Source organism: Argopecten irradians, chromosome 4 (genome assembly GCF_041381155.1).
Source record: "Argopecten irradians isolate NY chromosome 4, Ai_NY, whole genome shotgun sequence".
Taxonomy (NCBI): domain Eukaryota; kingdom Metazoa; phylum Mollusca; class Bivalvia; order Pectinida; family Pectinidae; genus Argopecten; species Argopecten irradians.
This window is the reverse complement of record NC_091137.1, coordinates 18,088,907-18,111,316: the sequence shown is the minus strand read 5'-3', so window position 1 is coordinate 18,111,316 and position 22,410 is coordinate 18,088,907. Positions and strand designations below refer to the sequence as shown.

The window sequence follows — 22,410 nt, the reverse complement described above, 5'->3', positions numbered from 1 at the left end:
TGAGCTTAAATTGTCATTTTATACTTGTATTTTCATATCACAATAGTATAAATAACAAAACACAGTAACTAGGATTTTAGAGGGGAAAACCCGAATTTTGTACCAAAAGGGGTCGTGTACCAATGGGGTATGGTCACGTTAACGTTTAATCTTGAATTCGAGGTTCACGATTCTTTGGAAGGCTATGGACTCTAGCCAACACACTAAATTAATACATAGTCATTAAAGTGGTACTTCCAAATCCTATAGTTTCTCTTCAGTTTAGGATGTTAAGCCTAGTCAACCAACCAACCATCCATGTTTTACGCGAACCATGGCGCACAGGCGTCTGCATCTGGTTTTGTCCTAACCCTACTATATGAACAAGGTGAGACACTCCATGAACCGGAAGTTGAGGGTACGCTCCAATTCACTCTGAAATTAGACCAAATTTGACGAAAACATTGATTGTCCGCTCGTTCAATCAACGTACCTTAATTAAGATTCCTCTTTTTGCAATGTATGCCAGGTTTTGTCGCGAAGTTACGATTTTTTAATATGAAACAGGGCACGAAGTATCCAAGTAGCGGACGAGGCATCAACTATGGAACGGAAGTTGATCTTTCAAGCAAGCAGTTTTGCAAGTTGCAATCTGGTTGGTTAATCAAATTAATTGACCAATCAGATTGCTTCTTGCAACTGCTCGCTTGAAGAGTTCCAATTCCGTTCCACAGTTGAAGTATCGGAGTGTCTCACCTTGTTCATATAGTAGGTGTAGGTTATCCTATTTTTATCAAAAACAGAAGCAGACGCCTGTGCATGACGTGTGACTCTTGAAGACTTTGAATTGTTGATTTCCAAGTATATTTACATAAAGTACAAGTACAAACTGTTTTATTGGCTTATTGCATATTTTTGTAAATTTTGTTTATGACTTGTGTACAAAATGTATCATGGAGTGTTCTGTTGCTTGGTAAAGCCAACGTTAAAGAGAACCTTCTGGGTAATGTTGCCCTGTGTCTCCCAGGGCAGTGACAGGTATTCATCTTTGTCCACTGCCGGATGCCAATCCAAGGTGGGCCTAACAGTCTGAAGCAATTTCTGAAAGACAGGAAATACTGTTAACTGACTTATATTTGCAGTGACTTTTTCACGGAAAGTCTAATTTCGCGATGTAGATATCTTTGGTTTTATAATTACTACTTTACCTATAATTGAAATATTTTCAGGGAATTTTATCGCGAATTTCTATCTCCCAAAACACGCGACTCGCATTTCCCACACGCAAGACACCATGAGCCATGCATTATGTATAAAATAATGGCTTACCTGATAAATTGTTTTTCCGGGCGAATCATAAATGACATGGATACCTATGATAACTATAGGCACAATTGGCACGCAAGCCAGCACCCACCCAGCATTTCCTATCCAACTAGGGTAGACATAGTCCCCATAGGTAGGTGGTACATACAGCGCTAGACTGGCAATGATCAGCACCTACAACGTAACAAGGTCATTAATGTAACAAACTTCACACACAAATACAAAAAAGCTTACAGTATCGTGGTAGGTAAAGTATTTTTAGTGAATAAGTTATACTTATTACACTTAATGTATGCGCCAAATATATTTTTAACCCCGAAGGACAAATTGTATTCGATTAATCTTCTTTCGCTCCAAAGGACCCCAATTTATTCCGAAAATCAGTGAAAGGTGTCATACATCTTTACGAATACAACTTGGGTTAACCAACACTTGCATTTCAATATATCGAGGAAGTGGATAGAGCATGTAAATCTTTGTAATGTTTACTCTATCTATGAAGCGTCTTACACACAGGAGTAGAGGTGAGAGAAAAGACCAGCAGAATTTGATGTATCCCGGTACCCTCTTCCCAATCATCATCTCCACATCATTCGAGAACCGCTCAGATCCTGGTAATGTAACAAACGACACAAACGTAGATCTACAGACTTTCAATTTGCATTGTTATTTAATTAGAAATGAAAGTTCCGTCATGCACCGTGTATTCTGTCAAGTGACAAGGATTTTAATTTCAAATTATAATAAATATACTGAACAACACTTTGAATATTTTCACCATGAATGAAACATACACACAGAAGAAGAGGCCTATTATTAGAATAACTATATAAACGGTGGTTTATAAGAAAGAAGCTTAAATACCGTATAGCCGGTTAAATTCGTAATTTCGTGGATCGTCGAAGTTAATGCGAAATTTTGATTCGTGAAATATTAGTTTTGATCGAAATACATTTACCTAAAGGATGAAATTGCGAAAAATCTGACCCGTTAAAATAAGCGTCTATACGGTATTCACAATGATAATATTTTTCATATTTGGCAATAGTGTAACGGCGAAAAAGGAGTACAAAATATGACGACCAATACTTCATGATATGATAAGAAATGGATACATATTAATTCATATTGTATTAATGACAAAATAAATACAGTACATAGTCACGTTTACTTACCATAAAGCCAAGCGACTGATAGACACTCGGCCAAGGTGAAAATAAAAGGTCCTAATGTTGCCAAATACCAGTCGATGAATTGAAATAGGTACACTCCTGCCTGAAATGCAAACATGCCAATAGATGTTTAGTTATGGGTGACTGGATTAGCGTCCTAATAACCACCGAGGTGATTACGGCCTCCAGTGAATGCGGCGTGATGCATGGGTTTGGACACTACCGTATGTTACAGTCGTAACTATTGACACGTAATCTGCACACCCACCCGGTCATATTATACTGACAAAGGGAAAACTAGTCGTTCACTCACTTGATGCTAAGCAGGAGCATAAACTACTCACTTAAAGACACCGTCTGAGATGGTTAGCCAAGTAGGCAGAAAATTTCGAACACTCATCTCACAGCCAAAAGGAGGCTATGTCTATCCTGTATGGACTCCCCAGTGTATTCCTCCTTCGGCCTCGGGCAACACTTTGTCTTCGGATCCAACAAATCATCTGTTGCCCTCAACCCTAGTCAACAATTGTATACTGTTTTCATAGGATTGTATATACGCTATCAGCGACACATTATTGCACGAAAATAACAAATATTTCCAATTCATCAAGAAAACGATTCCTTCACTGGCTTCAGATGGAAAAGATTATTTTTGAGAACACACACAAAAAAAAAATGTTTTTAGACAAAATTTACGATGTACTTCTTTCATGCTCTATATTAATATTTGTTTTCTATGAGCCACGTCATATACCGTTTTTGTCGATGTTACTAACCCAGAGCAAATTTTACGATATAATCTTCTTAGATTCGTGCCTCTAGTAAGTCTTTTTTTTACATTACTTACCTATTTTAAGTCTTAGAATGATTCGTGGTCTTTGTATTAAGTATGCATTTGAATCGTAAATCAAAGTTGGTTTTAAAATACTTAGATAGGTTAACATTTCCTACACAAATTGCAAAAATGCCTATTAGAGAGAAAGCTATTGGAAATTATCAAATTTCCACGACAAAAAGTAATTTACATCACCGTCGTCTTTCAATGAAATAGCAACATTTTCTTACCTGTGTGCAGAATGGCAAACCAAGCACCATTGCGATCAGAGTTAAACAAGCTCTGCCAATCATCCGTTTCCTTTTTATAACAGCGAAACATTCCTCAAAGTATACATAGGTTATCTCCGTCAGGGTAAACTACAAAAAAGGAGCACTAATCAATTTAGAATACATGTTACATGCTTTTGGAATGCAATACTATACACTATTGGTGAAAATATCTTTCTTATAGTCTATTCAATGGGAGTGGGGGTAAGTTTTGAAGGAATCACCTTGGTTTATGATACATAAAGCATTGTATTTCCCGACTGTACACATAAGAAAAAACTTTTACTTGACTATCCAGTCCTAATGTTACCATGGCGACGAAGAACAATATCGCCCAGAGGTTCGGGAGGGGCATCTGTGCGATAGCCATAGGGTATGCCACGAACCCCAAACCAGGTCCTACAAACATAAATACAATGGAATCGGCAAACTCAGAAAGTAATGTTTAGGCATATTTTTAAAACGCGATTGGCAAGATTTGACAGTATGGGGGAAAACTATGGTATACTGCAGCAGTGATACTTATTCGAAATAATACACGAACGAATGTACCTGGATAAACGGTCGATATTCAAATAAACATAAACTATAATTATTAACCAATTGTACTTGCAAATTGATGACAATTGGTTTTCATTATCATTTTAATTCCCTTTAAATAAGTATGCACATTAAAAATACAGGTTTCAGTTTGGTAACATATCTTAAAACAGTTTCTTATATACTGTATATTTGATTTTGACAAGTCAAGCTGCCTTTTCTCAATACGGCTTCTTGTTGTTATGACGACTTTATTAATTACTTACCCGATTTAGATACCTCTGTTATTGGAACATTTGCTTCATGTGCCATAAATCCGAGTGCAGAAAATATAACAAACCCTCCGAACACACTGGTTCCTTCTCCAGCAAGGGTCATTATAAAGGTGTCTCTGGATAGGAAATATACAAGCTATAAACGGCCAGGTATCTAGTGTTAAAACCCATAAAGGTAGACTGACTAAAATGGACAGTTTACGATATCCATACACGGATATGTATAGGGTGTATTGTGGTCAATTTCAAGGAAGTGGATGACGCTTTTTTTCTTAATAAACATCTTATTCTCTTTGCCGTGGAATGTTTCAATGTTTCACTTATTTTGCATACGTTGAAATTTTACGTATTTCGAGAGCGATAAGATACCACGAAATTATATCGTAGAGAAAACTATTGATATACAATGTAGCTTATTGAAAAATATGAAATAAAAACTCCGTTTACATTTTTTTCATGCTTGCAATGGAAGAGTTCTTTCCATGATCCTTTGTAACACCCAAAGGAGGGTAACTGTAGTTTTTATTCTGTATGACCTTGCAGGTAGGGCGTTAGAATGGTACCTGCTGCCCCTATTGCATAATGTAAAAGCGACTAAATTTAAGTTTCTTTCTCTTGTTTTATAACCGACTTTCTTATTTCTAAACGTCACCCCTGACACCGCCTCATTTTTGACCTTCTGTTGAGCGCTCGCCACTGTCAGGTAGGCTGTGGGTTTTGTCCCCTGGCCGAGGCACAACAAAATCTATTATAAAAGTGGTAGATTCAGCCCCTGCTTAGCGCTCAGCAAACAAGAAGTAGGACGGCTGGTTCGTATAAAACTATTCAAGAAGACACAACACGACATATGGCAGTCTCCCAAAACACGCACCTAATTTCACACACTACACTTCGCATACATGGGACATGGGAGGCCGGCCTTACATGACCCGGGTTGTTAATAGGTCGTTAATTAATCAAACAAATTCATCCTGGAAAATGATAACGAAAGAGAAAAAAAACCTTTTCTAAACGTATTAACACAAAACGATGAAAGGATGTATACATTTGCATAATTGACATTTTACAAAATAAAGTAGGTCACTGTGACCTATGATGTGATCAAAAGTTATATTTTCGGTTACATTAATGGGTAATGATTTATTATTTGGTTCCAGCAAAACTGGGCCAAACAGAAATCTGACCTTCCTGTTTGACCCCCATAACTCACAACGGACCTGACTGAATCATACCTCATAATAGGTAGGGCGTTAGAATTGTACCTGCTGCCCCTATTGCATGATCGTAAAAGTGTGATGAAATACGGTTGTATTACCATGCTATCCGGAATCGCTGTCCGCTCTATTTTGTCTGTTAATCTCGCCGTCAAGTAGACGCTTGTATTGTTAAGCTATATGTAAGTTAAGCGTTCTAGGGCCTAGGATTATTGTAAATAGAGGGCGCTAATGTCGTTGCCCGGCAGTATATAAAGCCGCGGTTTCAACGAGAGTTTTTCTTAGTGTTGAACGAGCTGCTGAAGCGAAAACACCTAAGTGGTTAATACAAGGTAAATATAGATGTGCCTGAACAAGGCTTGCCTATAGGAGATTTCAGAAAAGATGGCGTGACGTCACAGAAAATTTACATCCGGGTCCTCAAAGGTACAAACACGGTATGGCAACTAATAAAAACAATAACAGATACGTACATCCCTGATACACAATCGATACGTTGACAAAAGTATACACTTTCATACTTGCAAATTCTGATTTCAAAATAGTTTCTTATTGTTTCAGAGGTTACAGACATTTATATTTACAATTGTTTATTGCTAAATATATTTGTTTAGATTTAGTGTTGAAGCCAGCTTGCGAAGCGGTGCCGGGCCGTCACACGTACCCGCTTTTTGTTCACACGTAGAAATCCATGTTGTGAAAAAGTTATGAATAAATAATTGATTTCAATGTATCATATTTCTGTTATACACGAAAAATCTGTTCATAACACTATTTAATATAAATATAACGAAATGTGAACCACCTGGCCAGACCTCGGCCGCTCGTGCATTGCTTCGCTGGTAGATCACCTCGGGCAACAGCCGATAGTTGGGAAATTAATAATATTTATACGTAATTACCAACGTATATCTCAATAAGTACTTGTAAAATATATATATATATTTCGTTATTTCCCATGTATATATTATTTTAAATGAATGTTATAAACCACCGTTACACATAAATGAAGATATACATGTATGTGTACGTAGACGTACAGTATGGCTGCCGATATCTCGAAAAATAAAATAGTGAAATCGTTCAATTTCATGAGTTTATTTTTTATTTTTTAATCACTTTTATTCCATGTGCCGTTATGTGAAGTCCCAAATTGAGGTGATATTACTTTTAAATAATTTGAATACATGTTAGATAGACTACATTTAGATTTATGAATATAGCTACAATGTAGATCGTACTTACTATAAATGCCGACCAGGACACATTGCGCATGGCTTTGAGAATTCTAAAATACTCGAAGTTTTGTTTAAAAATATGATAAAAAGTAACTATAAAATGACTCATTTGAATGTTATAAACTAAATCTCAAAATTTCTAACGAAAAAGTTAACCAGAATACATAATTTTGTGACTATGAAAAATCACGAAATTCGGGATCTCGGCAGCACTGTACGTAATGGCTGCAGTGCGCTTGGGGTATCTACGAAGGCAAATTTTCATTTGGTCATAATCACACATCGTAAGGTGTTTTATTAAGTAAGACTTAGAAAACAGTAATTGCTTATTAAAATATCGGTATAATATTTGGGGAAACTTGGAATTTAATTTGTAGTTTCTGTCAATTTTGTAACTTCTGTCAATGTTTATACGTAGGTCTAATGGCGGCCGTGTTTTTTTCTCGTGGCGGTAGAAAATGGAGTATAAACGGAGTAAAATATATAAATACCAGATGTTTATATCTAAATATTATTGTTAAATATTTTTATTTACCCTTTTTATAATTAAAATAACGCAATAGTTCTCGGATTGTCGTACTATTTATTAGAATAAAATGTAAACAAACATCGCAAGCGGCTGTTTTCCCTCTATGTTTATGTGTAGATATACGGAGTTGTACCTTTGAGCGCCCGGATGTACCTTTGTGTGACGTCATCGCCATCTTTTCTGAAATCTCCTATACACGGTTTAGAGCTAGATAATATACAATACGGTAGAGTTGAGATCGGAGATTGGCGTGCCTGAATAAGGCTTTCCTCCTCCGCGTTATATACTCTGGAGAGTAAGTTGTAAACTGAGCCTTGGGATTGCTCGTTGAATGATTGCGTTTACGTGAATCATTGAGAGTACTAGTGATTATAGTAATATGTAATGATTGTGTGTGAATCATTGCTGGAGTGATTGCTCTGAGAGTACTCGGTAAACGTGAGTGCTCAGTAGCAGTGAGTACTGTGAGTACACAGTGATTTTGAGTACTCGGTAGCTCGGTAGTGTTAGGCCTTAGGGAAAGGTTCTTAATAAATAATATTACATTGATTTTATCGTAGTCTGGTTATATATGTGCGAGTAGGGATTATCGAATCACCCGAGGTAGGGGAGACTACTCGCATAGGCTTATAGATAATTCAGTAGTTGTTGCTAATCATTTAATAATTATTCCGATCTGTATGATTTATGCTGTTTGTATATTTTGAAGTTAAGTTATCATGATCACTCAGAGGCACTGAGTGATCAGTAGGATTGATATTGTTAATCATAATATTTAGGGATATATAGAATCACAGCTAGGTCAGCTGTGTATTATTTGTATATATTTTTGCACTGAGTAATTTGATAGGAACAGTACATAATATAGACACTATAGATCATCAGTTAATAGTGACTGGATCGGACCCGGTAAACGTCACAAAAGGCGACTGAATTATAGATCTTATCTTTTGTCTTCTTTCCTAACTGACTTTATATTTCCTAATGTCTCCCTTGGCACCGCCTCACTTTTGGCCTTTTTTCGCCCTTGTGAGGAAGGCTCTGGGTTCTGTCCCCTGGTCGAGACACACCAAAGTCTATAAAAGTTGTAGATTCTGCCCCTGCTTAGCGCTCAGCAAACAGGGAGTGGGACGACTTATGTGACCGGGTGGGGTGTGTTGCTTGGTGTCTTCGGCGGTATGCTTCAGTGATATAGCACTATAAAAAGGACAACATTTCCACTATACAAGAAGAAACAACATGAATATACCGCAGTCTCCCAAAACACGCACCTCGCACTTCACACACGCAACACACCGCATACACGAAAGGCCGTCCTTACATGACCCTGGCTTTTAACAGGACGTTAAAATAATCAATCAAACAAACAAACCTCATATCATGATGCCCCAACCTATGGGTCACTGCCACCAGAGGGCCCAAATTGACACTCCTTTATATTATCACAACATAATGCTATTGTGCAGGATTCCGGATACATAGAGTAAGTGTTTAGTGATTGTATGGTAGTCAATGCCGGATACATTACCTGAGACAGTTGTTGTTAAATTTGTTAAAACTGGCTAGTGTGATGTGAATTCCCCAGCCGATTGTAATGGAATAGAACACTTGTATAGTAGCCTCCAGCCACACCTAAAACAGAATACCAAACGTATCATAGGTGACCCAGTTATTCATTCAGAAACCTTCTATGTCATTCATAACGAATAAATATGTTTTGCTTCTCTCTTTTGCAGAGTTGATAAAATGAATATTGACACATATCTGAAATAACTAGTAGTCATGAGAATGGCAATTATTTAAATGCATATATTAAGCAGAAAAAACCTAATTGCCCGATGATGACTTACCTGTATGTTCAAAAGAGACTGAAAGTCGGGTTTTATAAAAAATATGATTCCATCTAGTGAGCCTGGTAAGGTCAGATTGTGGACGAGTAATGTCGTGAGAAGTATGTATGGAAGCGTGGCAGTCACATACACCACCTGGTATAGACGAAGGCTTATATTGTGATCGTGGTCAATTACATTAATATGGATATAGAGAATACCTGGCCAGTGTCTTAAATGTATTGTGTTGTATTTTGGCGAGGGTTAAGAAGAACTCATATGGCCACTTTTTTCCATTCTGATCCGAGCCACAATTTCTAGACACTGGCCACGTATACGTTTTATCCTGCAACATTCATTCAAAACACATACAATAAAACTGAAATATGCTAACATTTTAACAAATATGTCTAGCTTTCAAACAAAAGGTCATCGAATCGGCAAAACTGCTGCATGAAATGCTGTTTTCCGTCAGGGCCGAATACAGCGAAACTATGTGTGCCACGTGTATTGCGACAACACCAATGCTGATTGCTGGTTATTATTTTGCAAAGACATACCTTATACTGACCTTAACTCTGTTAACCAACAATTGAATATACACAAAATCAACTGACGTAACGAGGCCTTATTAAGACATGATAGCTTACCTTTCCTGTTGACTTGATGCCTTTGATGACACAGAGGTAGACGACAATCCAGGCAACGACCATACACAGTACCAAATGAGACTTAAGCGACCCAAGGTGATCCACTCCTTCAGATCTGTCAAGAACCTTGTATCTTCAAAACAAAAGAAATTCTGATTCTTTAAAATGTTTTAAGAATTAGATGTTATTTTTCCTTATTTCTAATAATATATATTCATTTTTATTTTCATGTTTGAAGTAATTGTTTTAGTTACTAATATTATTTACAATGTTATCAAACATGGTGTGTCACTGTAAAGATTTAACATTGATGACTAGGTACTAAATGCATAACGTTTTTGCTTTTTGTTTTTTAATTTCGCATGAAGAAAGAAAAATTTTCTGTGTGGAGCACTCTTGATTTGTATGTACAACGTTTGAAAGAAAAATCAAGATGGCGATATATATGAATTGCAAGTATATCTGAAAATTACAATGGAACCTCGTTAATTCAGCAACCTTCATATTGTGTTATAAAGGACCACATAGCGAATCGGACGAAATTGAGAGACATTGATAGAATAATACATTCGTTTTGAAAATATTTGACTGAATAGTGAGGGAACTGTATAAATGGAGGCCAGATTGGCGAACCTGCAGTATACATAGTGTATATACATGTACAGGAAATTGATAAGCTTTCGAATATACCGATATTTTACATACGAAATTTAATACTATATCTTTTACTTGAAAGAAAAAAGGACGGTTTCAGAGAGCATACATGCAAAACTAACTTATGTGAAAGCACTGTTTTTAACCAAACAAAACATTTGTGTACGTAATTTACTGTAATTTAAGGTTGGTCCCGGATTCGTCCTGAAATGTATGTTTACTGATAAACGTGTTTAGATGTATGTAAGGTAAATTAATGTTTTACATAAGGATAATTATAATTCCTATGACTAACTTAGACATGTAAAACATTAACAGCATATTACTCACCGTGTGCTGTTGGGGGTTTGCCCATTAAACTATTAACAGTTCATGCCCCTGTGACGTAATTCTCCATAAATTATAACGAAAGTTAAAGTAGAGTTTTATAGGAATAAAAAGGACAACTAAATGTGGATTTTACTTGTTCAAATTTTCATTTTCATAGATATCTCAACCCGAGTGAAAGATTTTGGCTGGTCAACCCGCGGCTTGCCGGCAAACATCGAGTTGACCAGCCAAAATCTTTCACCCGGGTTGATATATCCCTATCCACTTGGCAGGCACATGTTTGTTTTTTCTCCCTTATCTAAAAATCAGTTATTCAGAAATACTGTTATAGCGTCGACATCATAAATACGTCGTAATGCTTTGAAGTTAATGATTCAATGACGTCATTGTCAAGCGCCTGTGAGTTGTCTTTTCCCTACCCCGGTAACCGTTGGATAACCCCATTAAGTATGTCAGAAGTACACTTTTCGTCTTTCTCTAAATCTTAATTTCATGTATCTTTGACTTTATCCTAGTGACAGGTTATCATCGATCATCGTTACTTTCTGGTCTTTGATCTAGAAAGGACACAGTTATTGTAGAATATATCGTTCTCATTTTGAAATTCATTTATTGAATGCGTAAATATCCCTCGTGCCTTTTCTGTGTTAATTTGTATGTATGCGTTTATGTTAAATATTACAACAAAAGTTAATTTGATTATTCTATACATGTTTGACAATACGTTGTCTAAGATCGATTACGAAACGAGTTAAAAAAATCTATCACTTTCGATGGCCGCGTGCAAGGATCTTAGAGTGGGAAGAAACTGGAATACCCGGAGAAAACCCATGTAATCGGCAGATGATTGAAACTCGGCAGCTAGGTGAGAAGCGAATTGTCACTACACTGGGTGATGTATTCAAGAAGATTTTAGCAGAGGTTGTGTAGATGACAAATGATACTTACTGCCAGAACTCTTCCTCAGCACTATGACCTTTAACTCCTTGTAATGTTATATTCGTCAGGCTTCCATTGATATTGGACATAAGTGGATAGCTAATAGAACTAGCGTCAGTGACGTTACCATGGTAATCTGTAGTATAGCTGTATAAGTTATGTCCCGTAACGTTTGTACTATACATAGTGGATTGGTTTGTTGTTATTTGTTTGTTTTCTGTGAAACTGAAACAATAAGGCGTGTTCCATTCGTTATCGCACGTGCTCCAGGGTAGAGGATTTAAGAACGAAAAATATACATAATACATAACCCAGGCCAGTAGCATTATGTAGTAAGATATACCGAGCACAAGCATAACCTGCAGACCAACACCCAATCCTGAAAAAAACCAATAGCAATAATTATTGAAGCCGCAACAATAATCCACACATTTTGTTTCAATTCATATATATGCCTCTACAATAACAAGCACATTAAACAACCTATACAATCCATTTATTTTAGCTATTTATACTGTAGTTATTTGCGTGCAAATCATTTATAAAGAAATAAAAATAATGTTAGAGATAGAAAATGTGTTCATCTTCGACCCACCATTAATACGGATTCCAACTAAACTTTTAACTGGAGGTAATTCAGTATGTGATAACAACGATAGGATTACTTATTACCTTTAAGGAGCGGACAATAACTCCAAACATCCTTAAACGATTTCCCGGTAAACTGTCCGAGCGACACTTCCAAGAAATATACAGGAATGACCATGAGGAACAGTGCTATTACATATGGGATTAGGAATGCACCTGCAATAGACATTATTCAAACTAAAGTTTGTCATTATTGCATTTGCTTACGTTTATTTATAAATGCCGATAGCAGTGATGGCGAAGGACGTGCCTTATTTATTTATGTATTTATTCATTGAAAAGTGTATACATGTATATAAAGTACTAAGGGTGGTTCATGTCTTTCGTATGTCTGAGCTGGAGGTGTCGGGGTGGGAAAGTGACATATTAAAGCCGCATAATCCGTATCTTTCAGGGTCCGTAAAACAAACAATGACAGGATATGGTGTAATAGCCCTAAAAGGTTATGAACTTTCCCCAAATTAGAAGTCTAGAAAGTTAAGAGGTCCAAAGATATAGATATACAAAATTTTATTTTAGACTTGTGGTCCGAGAGAAAGTCAAAAGTTAACGCCTCCGAAGCTTATAAATGCTACTTTGCGCATGTCCGCAAATAAAAGTTGTGTACCGCAATGGAGCGAGCTTTGCAGTGACAACTCACCGGCTTAGAATCAACTGCTGATTCGAAGTGAATAATTAGTTTATTTTAATCTAAAAAATGTTGTGAATTGCTGAGAATATTATATGGAAACGAATTTGAGCTATGACAACAACTATGATTTGTGAATTATTTACAAAATCCACTAACCTGACTATAAGGTGAGTGGGGCCCCGAAGGGGTAACAGTTTTATTACACCAATCTATATATGAGGAAATATTATATTTTCAACTATTATCCCAATCGTTCAATAAAACCTTGTTATATTGCACAGTTCGAAGTTATATTGCACGCTTCCATGGAAACGTTATATTGCACGGTTCGAAATGTTATATTGCACGGCTTTAGGAACACCTCGGTGTTGTTGTCTAGTTTTGTAGAAAACTTCCGAGGAATCGCGGGTAACAGTGAGTTACGTTATTATGACGTCACAGAGGTTCACGCTCAATTTCGCGCTAACGTTATAGATCTCGAATCGAGCACGTCATGTAGACGTTTATCGAGTAGAGGAGTCAGGACGGACACGGCAAATGCGTTGAATTAAAAGGCTGCATGCAGGTATAATAATGTGAAAGAAGACAATAAGACATATCCAAACCAGAGTTACAACCTGACGTTCGTGTGTTATACGTCAATCTTCAATAGGATTTGAAGCTTCTCCGTACGATACGGTGTTGAGATTTTGTTAATTTTCGTATCCGCTTAACAATATTCAACTGAAAAACTAGTGATTATGTAATAAAACAAATATTCCATGGGTTACTGTGCTCTAGTTCATAATATTTACCCCTCGGTGGTGGTAATCAACAAATATTATATTGCACTCGGCCTTCGGCCTCGTGCAATATAACATTTGTTGATTACCACCACCTCGGGTTACCTCGGGTTATGAACTAGAGCACAGTAACCCATGAAATATTTGTATAATATTCTATAAGTGTTTGGTCGCTTTTTGGAATGGGTACCATAGTAAAATAGAGATTAGAAATCAGGAAAAGTACTGATAGATTGGGGAACATATAACAGATTTAATCTTGGATTACAACAGAAGCATACATAGAGTCGTATTATATAGAGAATACACGGTTAGTATCTTACAATACAAGGTTCATTTTGGTGCGAGACTTAGGAAAGCCGAGATGACGAGGCTTTGCCGAGTCATCTCGGCTTTCCGTGTCGAGCACCAAAATAAAACTTGTATTGTAAGTTACTTACCGTGTATTCTGTTTATCCTGCAACCATTATGGCATTCAAAACGAAAGCAAATTGACAGTTCCTTACTTTGTTTCGCTCGAAGCGAGACGCTTCTTTGATGCGGAGGTAAAGATTCATTCACTTAAAGATGCTCCATGGCCGACAGAGCATAAATAATATTCATCATTTGAACAATAATTGGTGTTTAATCGTGTACATATGCTCAATTAACACAAAAAATAACATAAAATAATTCATTTCGCCTTTTGTGCATGCGCAATCATTACTTCATTCCATATAGGATATAGTGCCACGGAATTTTTTTCGGGATGCAATTAATTATTTTTCATATTTTTAAAGCCTCGTCATCTCGGCTTTCTTAAGTCTCGCACCAAAATAAACCTACTAACCGTGTATTCTCTATATACGTAGCTACTGTTACAGCATCAGGAGTGTATTTTTTTCCGATATCTATTTGTGTATTTATGTATATATGCAGTGATATATATCCTTTTACTATATGCTATGGGTATTACTGTATTAAAGAAGCCACTTTCAAACTTACTTCACCAGTGCCAGTGTGTGTAAGATTGTACTTTTTAGACTTACGGTCACTTAGTCACGTACTCGTTATCCTATCTGCTGGTCTTAATTATATAAAATTCACACCAATACTCCTAAGTGGTGTAAGTAAAGAATAGTAATTGACTTTTTACAATATGTATTATATATTATGTCCAATATATTTAGGCTACATAAATTCTGGCACTAATTAGTACCATTATTCTTCACATGAAAATGCCTAGACCCCTGTAATTCAAGAAATGACTAACTTAGTGTCTAGTGAGGTTTGATTTTGATAAACTTGTGTTCAAAAGATGTGTAATTGTTATAAATTTGTGTTTGACAGAAAACAATTGGAACTGGTTTGTTTTACATGTAGGCTTACACTGAAAAATTATGTACATGTATGTAAACAGTATTTATCTCTGTACATAACTGACATTTACTCCATATTTTCTTTATAGAATGTATGGGACCTTCAACCAGTTGACAGAAGTGCAAGATATGATGGCAGCTAGGTCAAAAATAAAAGCAAAACAACTACATGTATCTCTGAGATCAAAACTGACAGTACAAAAATAGAGTGTGTTTGCAATGTACCCATTATAAACCAGAACGAAATTATTTTCAAGAAGGAAGGACAGATTCAGACTTGAAGTACAAACCTAGCATAATTCTTTACTATTATCACCAGGATATTTTTAAATAATTTATTTCTTCTTCACACAAATGAAAAAAGGAATAATGATGATTATTGCATGTTTATATACCTAGTATGTATAACTTTTGAATAATTTATGAACAATAAACCAATTAAAATGATATATGTCATTTGTCTGAGTTGTTTAATTATGTAGTGTTCATTTTAGAAATGTTCAAACACTGAAAATAAATAGCAAACACGACTGGAGCTAGATCAAAGGTTATTTGGGTCAAAAGTCAATGTCAAATCTCAAGATTTTGGCTCTATAGATATACAGATATCCCTATTATGTGTTATAAAAAAATCTTGTTGTGTAATACACAAATTGCACATATATAAGAATAACTATATATCTGTAGAGACAATAGCCTGTGATGCATGTTGTTAAATTGCATTATTCATTATTGTCTATTTTAAGTTGCAAGGTTTTGATTGAATTAGAAAGGAATAGACTGACAATAACTTCTAACTAGTCCAGGTCAATCAAGGTCTACATGTACAAGCTCTTAGCAACTTCACTTAGTGTTTGGAGCAAGATCATACTAAAGGAATTAGGATTGCTTGAATATATAAAAATAAACTAACAAAATACATCTAATAAAGTTAGATTTTCCACCAGGTTAGACTATATACATACTAAAAAAAGACTTTTTACTACAATTACTCTGATGACATGAGAATCACATGCTATGGTCAGCTTATTTACTACTGGATGCTATTTTGAACTCCAGTCTTTTTTATTGACTTAAAATTCAATGCATAATATGTGTACATGACATGTACAATTTATATGAATGTGCTATTTGTGCATGAATATGATTGTATAAGAAACACCTAGGTCATTCATTATACATGTTTCTGATTCATTTGATTCAGAGGCAAATTCACGACTGGACATCATATTATATGGTAGCTACATGTATATGGTTCATTGGCAAGCTATCATGTACATCACAAATTTAACCAAGGGAGCTGTCTTCATTATCTACACAGAAAATTAATATATAAATAATTGCATGATAGACATTCAGAAATTTTAACACATATTAAACCGCCTTATTTCAACCTCAACCCCATTCTTTCTTTTATTTTTTTTTGAATTTTCTGTTATCCTTGAAATCATATAACCAAATGTTTATAGTTTCACCAGAAAGTTATCATTATGTTTTTAACGAACATGGAGCTTTTCCAACATAAATATCAGAAATATACATACATGTATTCAGTTTTATACTCGTTTATGGCGGTACATGGTGATTTTTAACTAATAGATATGTATACATGTATACACATATGACATTGAACAAAAATGCATATTATGTCAAGTTTGCTCTCCGTGCTTATTTTACTTGATTTATTATTATATTTCAATTGGACCTTTATAAAACAAATGGTTATACAAGGCAAGTCAAATATCTATTTTATATTTATTTTAAAAAGTATCACCAGAGATTTACATATGCGTCTTGTCTATTTCATTATTTATCAATACTGTTATTTATATATCTGGTTTATTTTTGTACAATTTATTATCTTGTCTAGTACGATGTATGGTATCGCAACACGTATTTTATACGAATTTTAAATACCGTTCCCACAAAAATCCCTCCGGTGGCCCCCGGAAATTAGGCAAAGCATAGTCAACCGATCGCCGTATTGTAAACACTCAAAATGTATGGTGGCTGATTACGGCCATCTCGTGTTGTTGTGTTGTCGCCTTGTCGTGTTGTCGCCTTGTCGAGTTGTCGCGGTCTCAAACTGCGACAACCCGAGATTTAACAGTTAAATTGTCGACTTGTCGCGTTTTCGAACCGCGACAAGTCGACAACACGACAAGACGACAAGTCGACAACACGACAAGTCGACATTTCAAACACGCTAATTAGCGCGTACAGAATCTCGTGTTGTCGCGGTAAAATGTCGACTTGTCGTGTTGTCGAGTTGTCGACTTGTCGTGTTGTCGCCTTGTCGTGTTGTCGACTTGTCGTGTTGTCGAGTTGTCGTCTTGTCGTGTTGTCGACTTGTCGCGGTTCAAAAACGCGACAAGTCGACATTTTAACTGTTAAATCTCGGGTTGTCGCAGTTTGAGACCGCGACAACTCGACAAGGCGACAACACGACAAGGCGACAACACAACAACACGAGATGGCCGTAATCAGCCACCATACAAAATGACCGAATGAAGTATTGTGTACACGACGATAATATATATATGCGTGCCTTCCCAAAATCTTTGTTCGGTATATATATTGTTCTGGGGGACTCTTTAACTTCATCACATAACAAAACATTCACTTGTTCATGAAAAGTAACACGTTCTTCCGTAGAAGTTCCCGCTAACATGAACGACACACTTTTGACTGGGCACGCCATTACGTTTGGTCTGGAAAGTCACGTGATCGTCTACGCAGTGAAAATGCATATTCAAACACTCAGGATATCGAATTTTTAATCATTAATTTCTTTTGAACTCGGGACTTTTTGGGTGTGTAATTAGGGGAAAGTTGATAACTTTTTATAATTTATGTACCCTAATTTTCTTTTATTGATTTACGGACCCTGAAAGATACGGATTATGCGGCTTTAATCACTGATCAAGGATGACCTAATTCCAGATATTTACGGTATTGATTCTAATTTCTATTTCATTGAAATAAAAATGGTTCGTTTTGAATGCGTATTCATCACAAAACAGACAGACATCCTTTCTTCATTATGACATTTTGTGAAGCACTTTATGACAGTGTTTCATCCATTTCTTGACTTCTTTATTTAAATTTTAGAACTTTTTTTTTCATTGAGATATCTCATGAATAGTATATCATGTATGTATCCACTCACCTCCACCATTTTTCATACAGATGTAAGGAAACCTCCAGATATTTCCAAAGCCGACCAGATAACCGAGAATTGTTAGCATGTAATCCAACTTACGACTCCATTGTTCTTTTTTTATGTGTTTTTCCTTTACGTCTTTCTGCATTATCAATGTTTCTGTTCCGTTTGAAGTAAATGTCTCCATATGTGTTGTTCATGTAATGGAATTAATTTGTCGAGTGTAGTCGCCTGGAAAGAGATAATACGCTCTGCAGTGCTTTGTCAGACTTCATATACTGGAGAGGTAATACATGTAGGTTATGCGTGCTAATAAATTAATCGTAAATACTATGCCGAGGTAATATAGCTGTTACATGGCATGTATACTATTCCCTACATTATTGTTGTAGTTATAAAGCCTACCAGTTTTAATATTCTGAACATTGAAGTGCGTTTTGGAAAGATATTAAGTGTTCAGGTCACTGTCTTAAAATAAAGATATTAATGGCCTCTAAAAATGCATATTTATGTCATTTGAACAATATTAAAAATAATATGGAAATAATTGCTATTAAAATATGTAATAACTCAAGATGCTGAAATTTTATTTACCCTCTGACACAATTTATATGTAACAAGAGGTGAAATTATTTAAAGGATATATTAAGTATTAGAAAATATATAAGGCAGCAATAAAGCAGGCAGCCAGCAACACAAATGGACAGTGATACCAGCGAACAGAATCGAAAATCAACAACCACCAACAGCATCACAAGAAAGCAAAAACAAAACCAACAGCAGTACAAGAAAGCAGAAACAAAAACCAACAGCAACACAAGAAAGCAGTAACAAAAACCAACAGCAACACAAGAAAGCAGTAACAAAAACCAACAGCAACACAAGAAAGCAGTAACAAAAACCAACAGCAACATTAGAAAGCAGTAACAAAAACCAACAGCAACACAAGAAACCAGAAACAAAAACCAACAGCAACACAAGAAAGTAGTAACAAAAACCAACAGCAACACAAGAAAGCAGTAACAAAAACCAACAGCAACACAAGAAAGCAGTAACAAAAACCAACAGCAACACAAGAAAGCAGTAACAAAAACCAACAGCAACACAAGAAAGCAGTAACAAAAACCAACAGCAACACAAGAAAGCAGTAACAAAAACCAACAGCAACACAAGAAAGCAGTAACAAAAACCAACAGCAACACAAGAAACCAAACAAAAACCAACAGCAACACAAGAAAGCAGTAACAAAAACCCAACAGCAACACAAGAAAGCAGAAACAAAAACCAACAGCAATACAAGAAAGCAGAAACAAAAACCAACAGCAATACAAGAAAGCAGTAAACAAACACCAACAACAACACAAGAAAGCAGTAACAAACACCAACAGCAACACAAGAAAGTAGTAACAAAAACCAACAGCAAACAAGAAAGCAGTAACAAAAACCAACAGCAACACAAGAAAGCAGTAACAAAAACCAACAGCAACACAAGAAAGCAGTAACAAAAACCAACAGCAACACAAGAAAGCAGTAACAAAACCAACAGCAACACAAGAAAGCAGTAACAAAAACCAACAGCAACACAAGAAAGCAGTAACAAAAACCAACAGCAACACAAGAAAGAGTAACAAAAACCAACAGAACAAAAAACAAACACAACAGCAACACAAGAAAGAGTAACAAAAACCAACAGCAACAAGAAAGCAGTAACAAACACCAACAGCAACACAAGAAAGCAGTAACAAACACAACAGCAACACAAGAAAGTAGTAACAAAAACAACAGCACAAAAAGCAGTAACAAACACCAACAGCAACACAAGAAAGCAGTAACAAAAACCAACAGCAACACAAGAAAGCAGTAACAAAAACCAACAGCAACACAAGAAAGCAGTAACAAAAACCAACAGCAATACAAGAAAGCAGTAACAAACACCAACAGCAACACAAGAAAGCAGTAACAAAACCAACAGCAACACAAGAAAGCAGTAACAAAACCAACAGCAACACAAGAAAGCAGTAACAAAAACCAACAGCAACACAAGAAAGCAGTAACAAACACCAACAGCAACACAAGAAAGCAGTAACAAAAACCAACAGCAAACAAGAAAGCAGTAACAAAAACCAACAGCAACACAAGAAAGCAGTAACAAAACCAACAGCAGTACACAAAAAGCAGTAACAAAAACCAACAGCAACACAAGAAAGCAGTAACAAACACCAACAGCAACACAAGAAAGCAGTAACAAAAACCAACAGCAACACAAGAAAGCAGTAACAAAAACCAACAGCAACACAAGAAAGCAGTAACAAAAACCAACAGCAATACAAGAAAGCAGTAACAAAAACCAACAGCAACACAAGAAAGCAGTAACAAAAACCAACAGCAACACAAGAAAGCAGTAACAAAAACCAACAGCAACACAAGAAAGCAGAAACAAAACCAACAGCAATACAAGAAAGCAGTAACAAAAACCAACAGCAATACAAGAAAGCAGTAACAAAAACCAACAGCAACACAAGAAAGCAGTAACAAAAACAACAGCAACACAAGAAAAGCAGTAACAAAAACCAACAGCAATTCAAGAAAGCAGTAACAAAAACCAACAGCAATTCAAGAAAGCAGTAAACAAAAACCAACAGCAACACAAGAAAGCAGTAAAAAAAACCAACAGCAACACAAGAAAGCAGTAACAAAAAAACCAACAGCAACACAAGAAAGCAGTAACAAAAACCAACAGCAACACAAGAAAGCAGTAACAAAAACCAACAGCAATACAAGAAAGCAGAAACAAAAACCAACAGCAACACAAGAAAGCAGTAACAAACACCAACAGCAATACAAGAAAGCAGAAACAAAAACCAACAGCAATACAAGAAAGCAGAAACAAAAACCAACAGCAACACAAGAAAGCAGTAACAAAAACCAACAGCAACACAAGAAAGCAGTAACAAAACCAACAGCAACACAAGAAAGCAGTAACAAAAACCAACAGCAACACAAGAAAGAGTAACAAAAACCAACAGCAACACAAGAAAGCAGTAACAAAAACCAACAGCAACACAAGAAAGCAGTAACAAAAACCAACAGCAATACAAGAAAGCAGTAACAAAAACCAACAGCAATACAAGAAAGCAGTAACAAACACCAACAGCAACACAAGAAAGCAGTAACAAAAACCAACAGCAACACAAGAAAGCAGTAACAAAAACCAACAGCAATACAAGAAAGCAGTAACAAAAACCAACAGCAACACAAGAAAGCAGTAACAAAAACCAACAGCAACACAAGAAAGCAGTAACAAAAACCAACAGCAACACAAGAAAGCAGTAACAAAAACCAACAGCAACACAAGAAAGCAGTAACAAAAACCAACAGCAATACAAGAAAGCAGTAACAAAAACCAACAGCAATACAAGAAAGCAGTAACAAACACCAACAGCAACACAAGAAAGCAGTAACAAACACCAACAGCAACACAAGAAAGCAGTAACAAAAACCAACAGCAAACACAAAGAAAGCAGTAACAAACACCAACAGCAACACAAGAAAGCAGTAACAAAAACCAACAGCAATACAAGAAAGCAGAAACAAAAACCAACAGCAACACAAGAAAGCAGTAACAAAAACCAACAGCAACACAAGAAAGCAGTAAAAAAACCGAGCAACACAAGTAAGGGTAGTAACAAAAACCAAGCAGCAACACAAGAAAAATAACAAACACCATCACAGCAACACAAGAAAGCAGTAACAAAAACCAACAGCAACACAAGAAAGCAGTAACAAACACCAACAGCAACACAAGAAAAGCAGTAACAAAAACCAACAGCAAACACAAGAAAGCAGTAACAAACACCAACAGCAACACAAGAAAGCAGTAACAAACACCAACAGCAATACAAGAAAGCAAAACAAAAACCAACAGCAATACAAGAAAGCAGTAACAAAAACCAACAGCAACACAAGAAAGCAGTAACAAAAACCAACAGCAACACAAGAAAGCAGTAACAAAAACCAACAGCAACACAAGAAAGCAAAACAATAACAAA

The 22,410-nt window shown here is 36.0% G+C and overlaps 1 protein-coding gene across 1 annotated transcript; it reads right to left on the bottom strand.

The window, feature by feature from the left end:
• Positions 1 to 383: 383 nt before the first annotated feature.
• On the bottom strand, positions 384 to 18,597 carry LOC138320817 (sodium- and chloride-dependent GABA transporter 2-like). The gene is made up of 13 exons (XM_069264058.1): positions 18,368 to 18,597; positions 12,452 to 12,583; positions 11,789 to 12,158; positions 9,857 to 9,989; positions 9,228 to 9,362; positions 8,906 to 9,009; positions 4,388 to 4,512; positions 3,868 to 3,980; positions 3,543 to 3,671; positions 2,481 to 2,580; positions 1,816 to 1,916; positions 1,309 to 1,479; positions 384 to 1,080 (listed from the first exon to the last, which is right to left on the bottom strand). Exons 1-13 carry the CDS (start codon positions 18,546 to 18,548, stop codon positions 931 to 933), a joined length of 1,944 nt encoding a protein of 647 aa, XP_069120159.1. The 5' UTR covers positions 18,549 to 18,597; the 3' UTR covers positions 384 to 930.
• Between the last annotated feature and the right edge of the window lie 3,813 nt (positions 18,598 to 22,410).

Bases quoted from the DNA above. Each gene is read 5' to 3' on its own strand.
- LOC138320817 (XM_069264058.1), bottom strand. From the start codon at position 18,548: ATGGAGACATTTACTTCAAACGGAACAGAAACATTGATAATGCAGAAA. The intron at 12,584-18,367 runs GTGAGTGGATAC...TGTCTATTGCAG, and splicing joins CTGTATGAAAAATGGTGGAG to GTGCATTCCTAATCCCATAT. The intron at 1,480-1,815 runs GTAAGACGCTTC...GTTACGTTGTAG, and splicing joins TCTCACCTCTACTCCTGTGT to GTGCTGATCATTGCCAGTCT.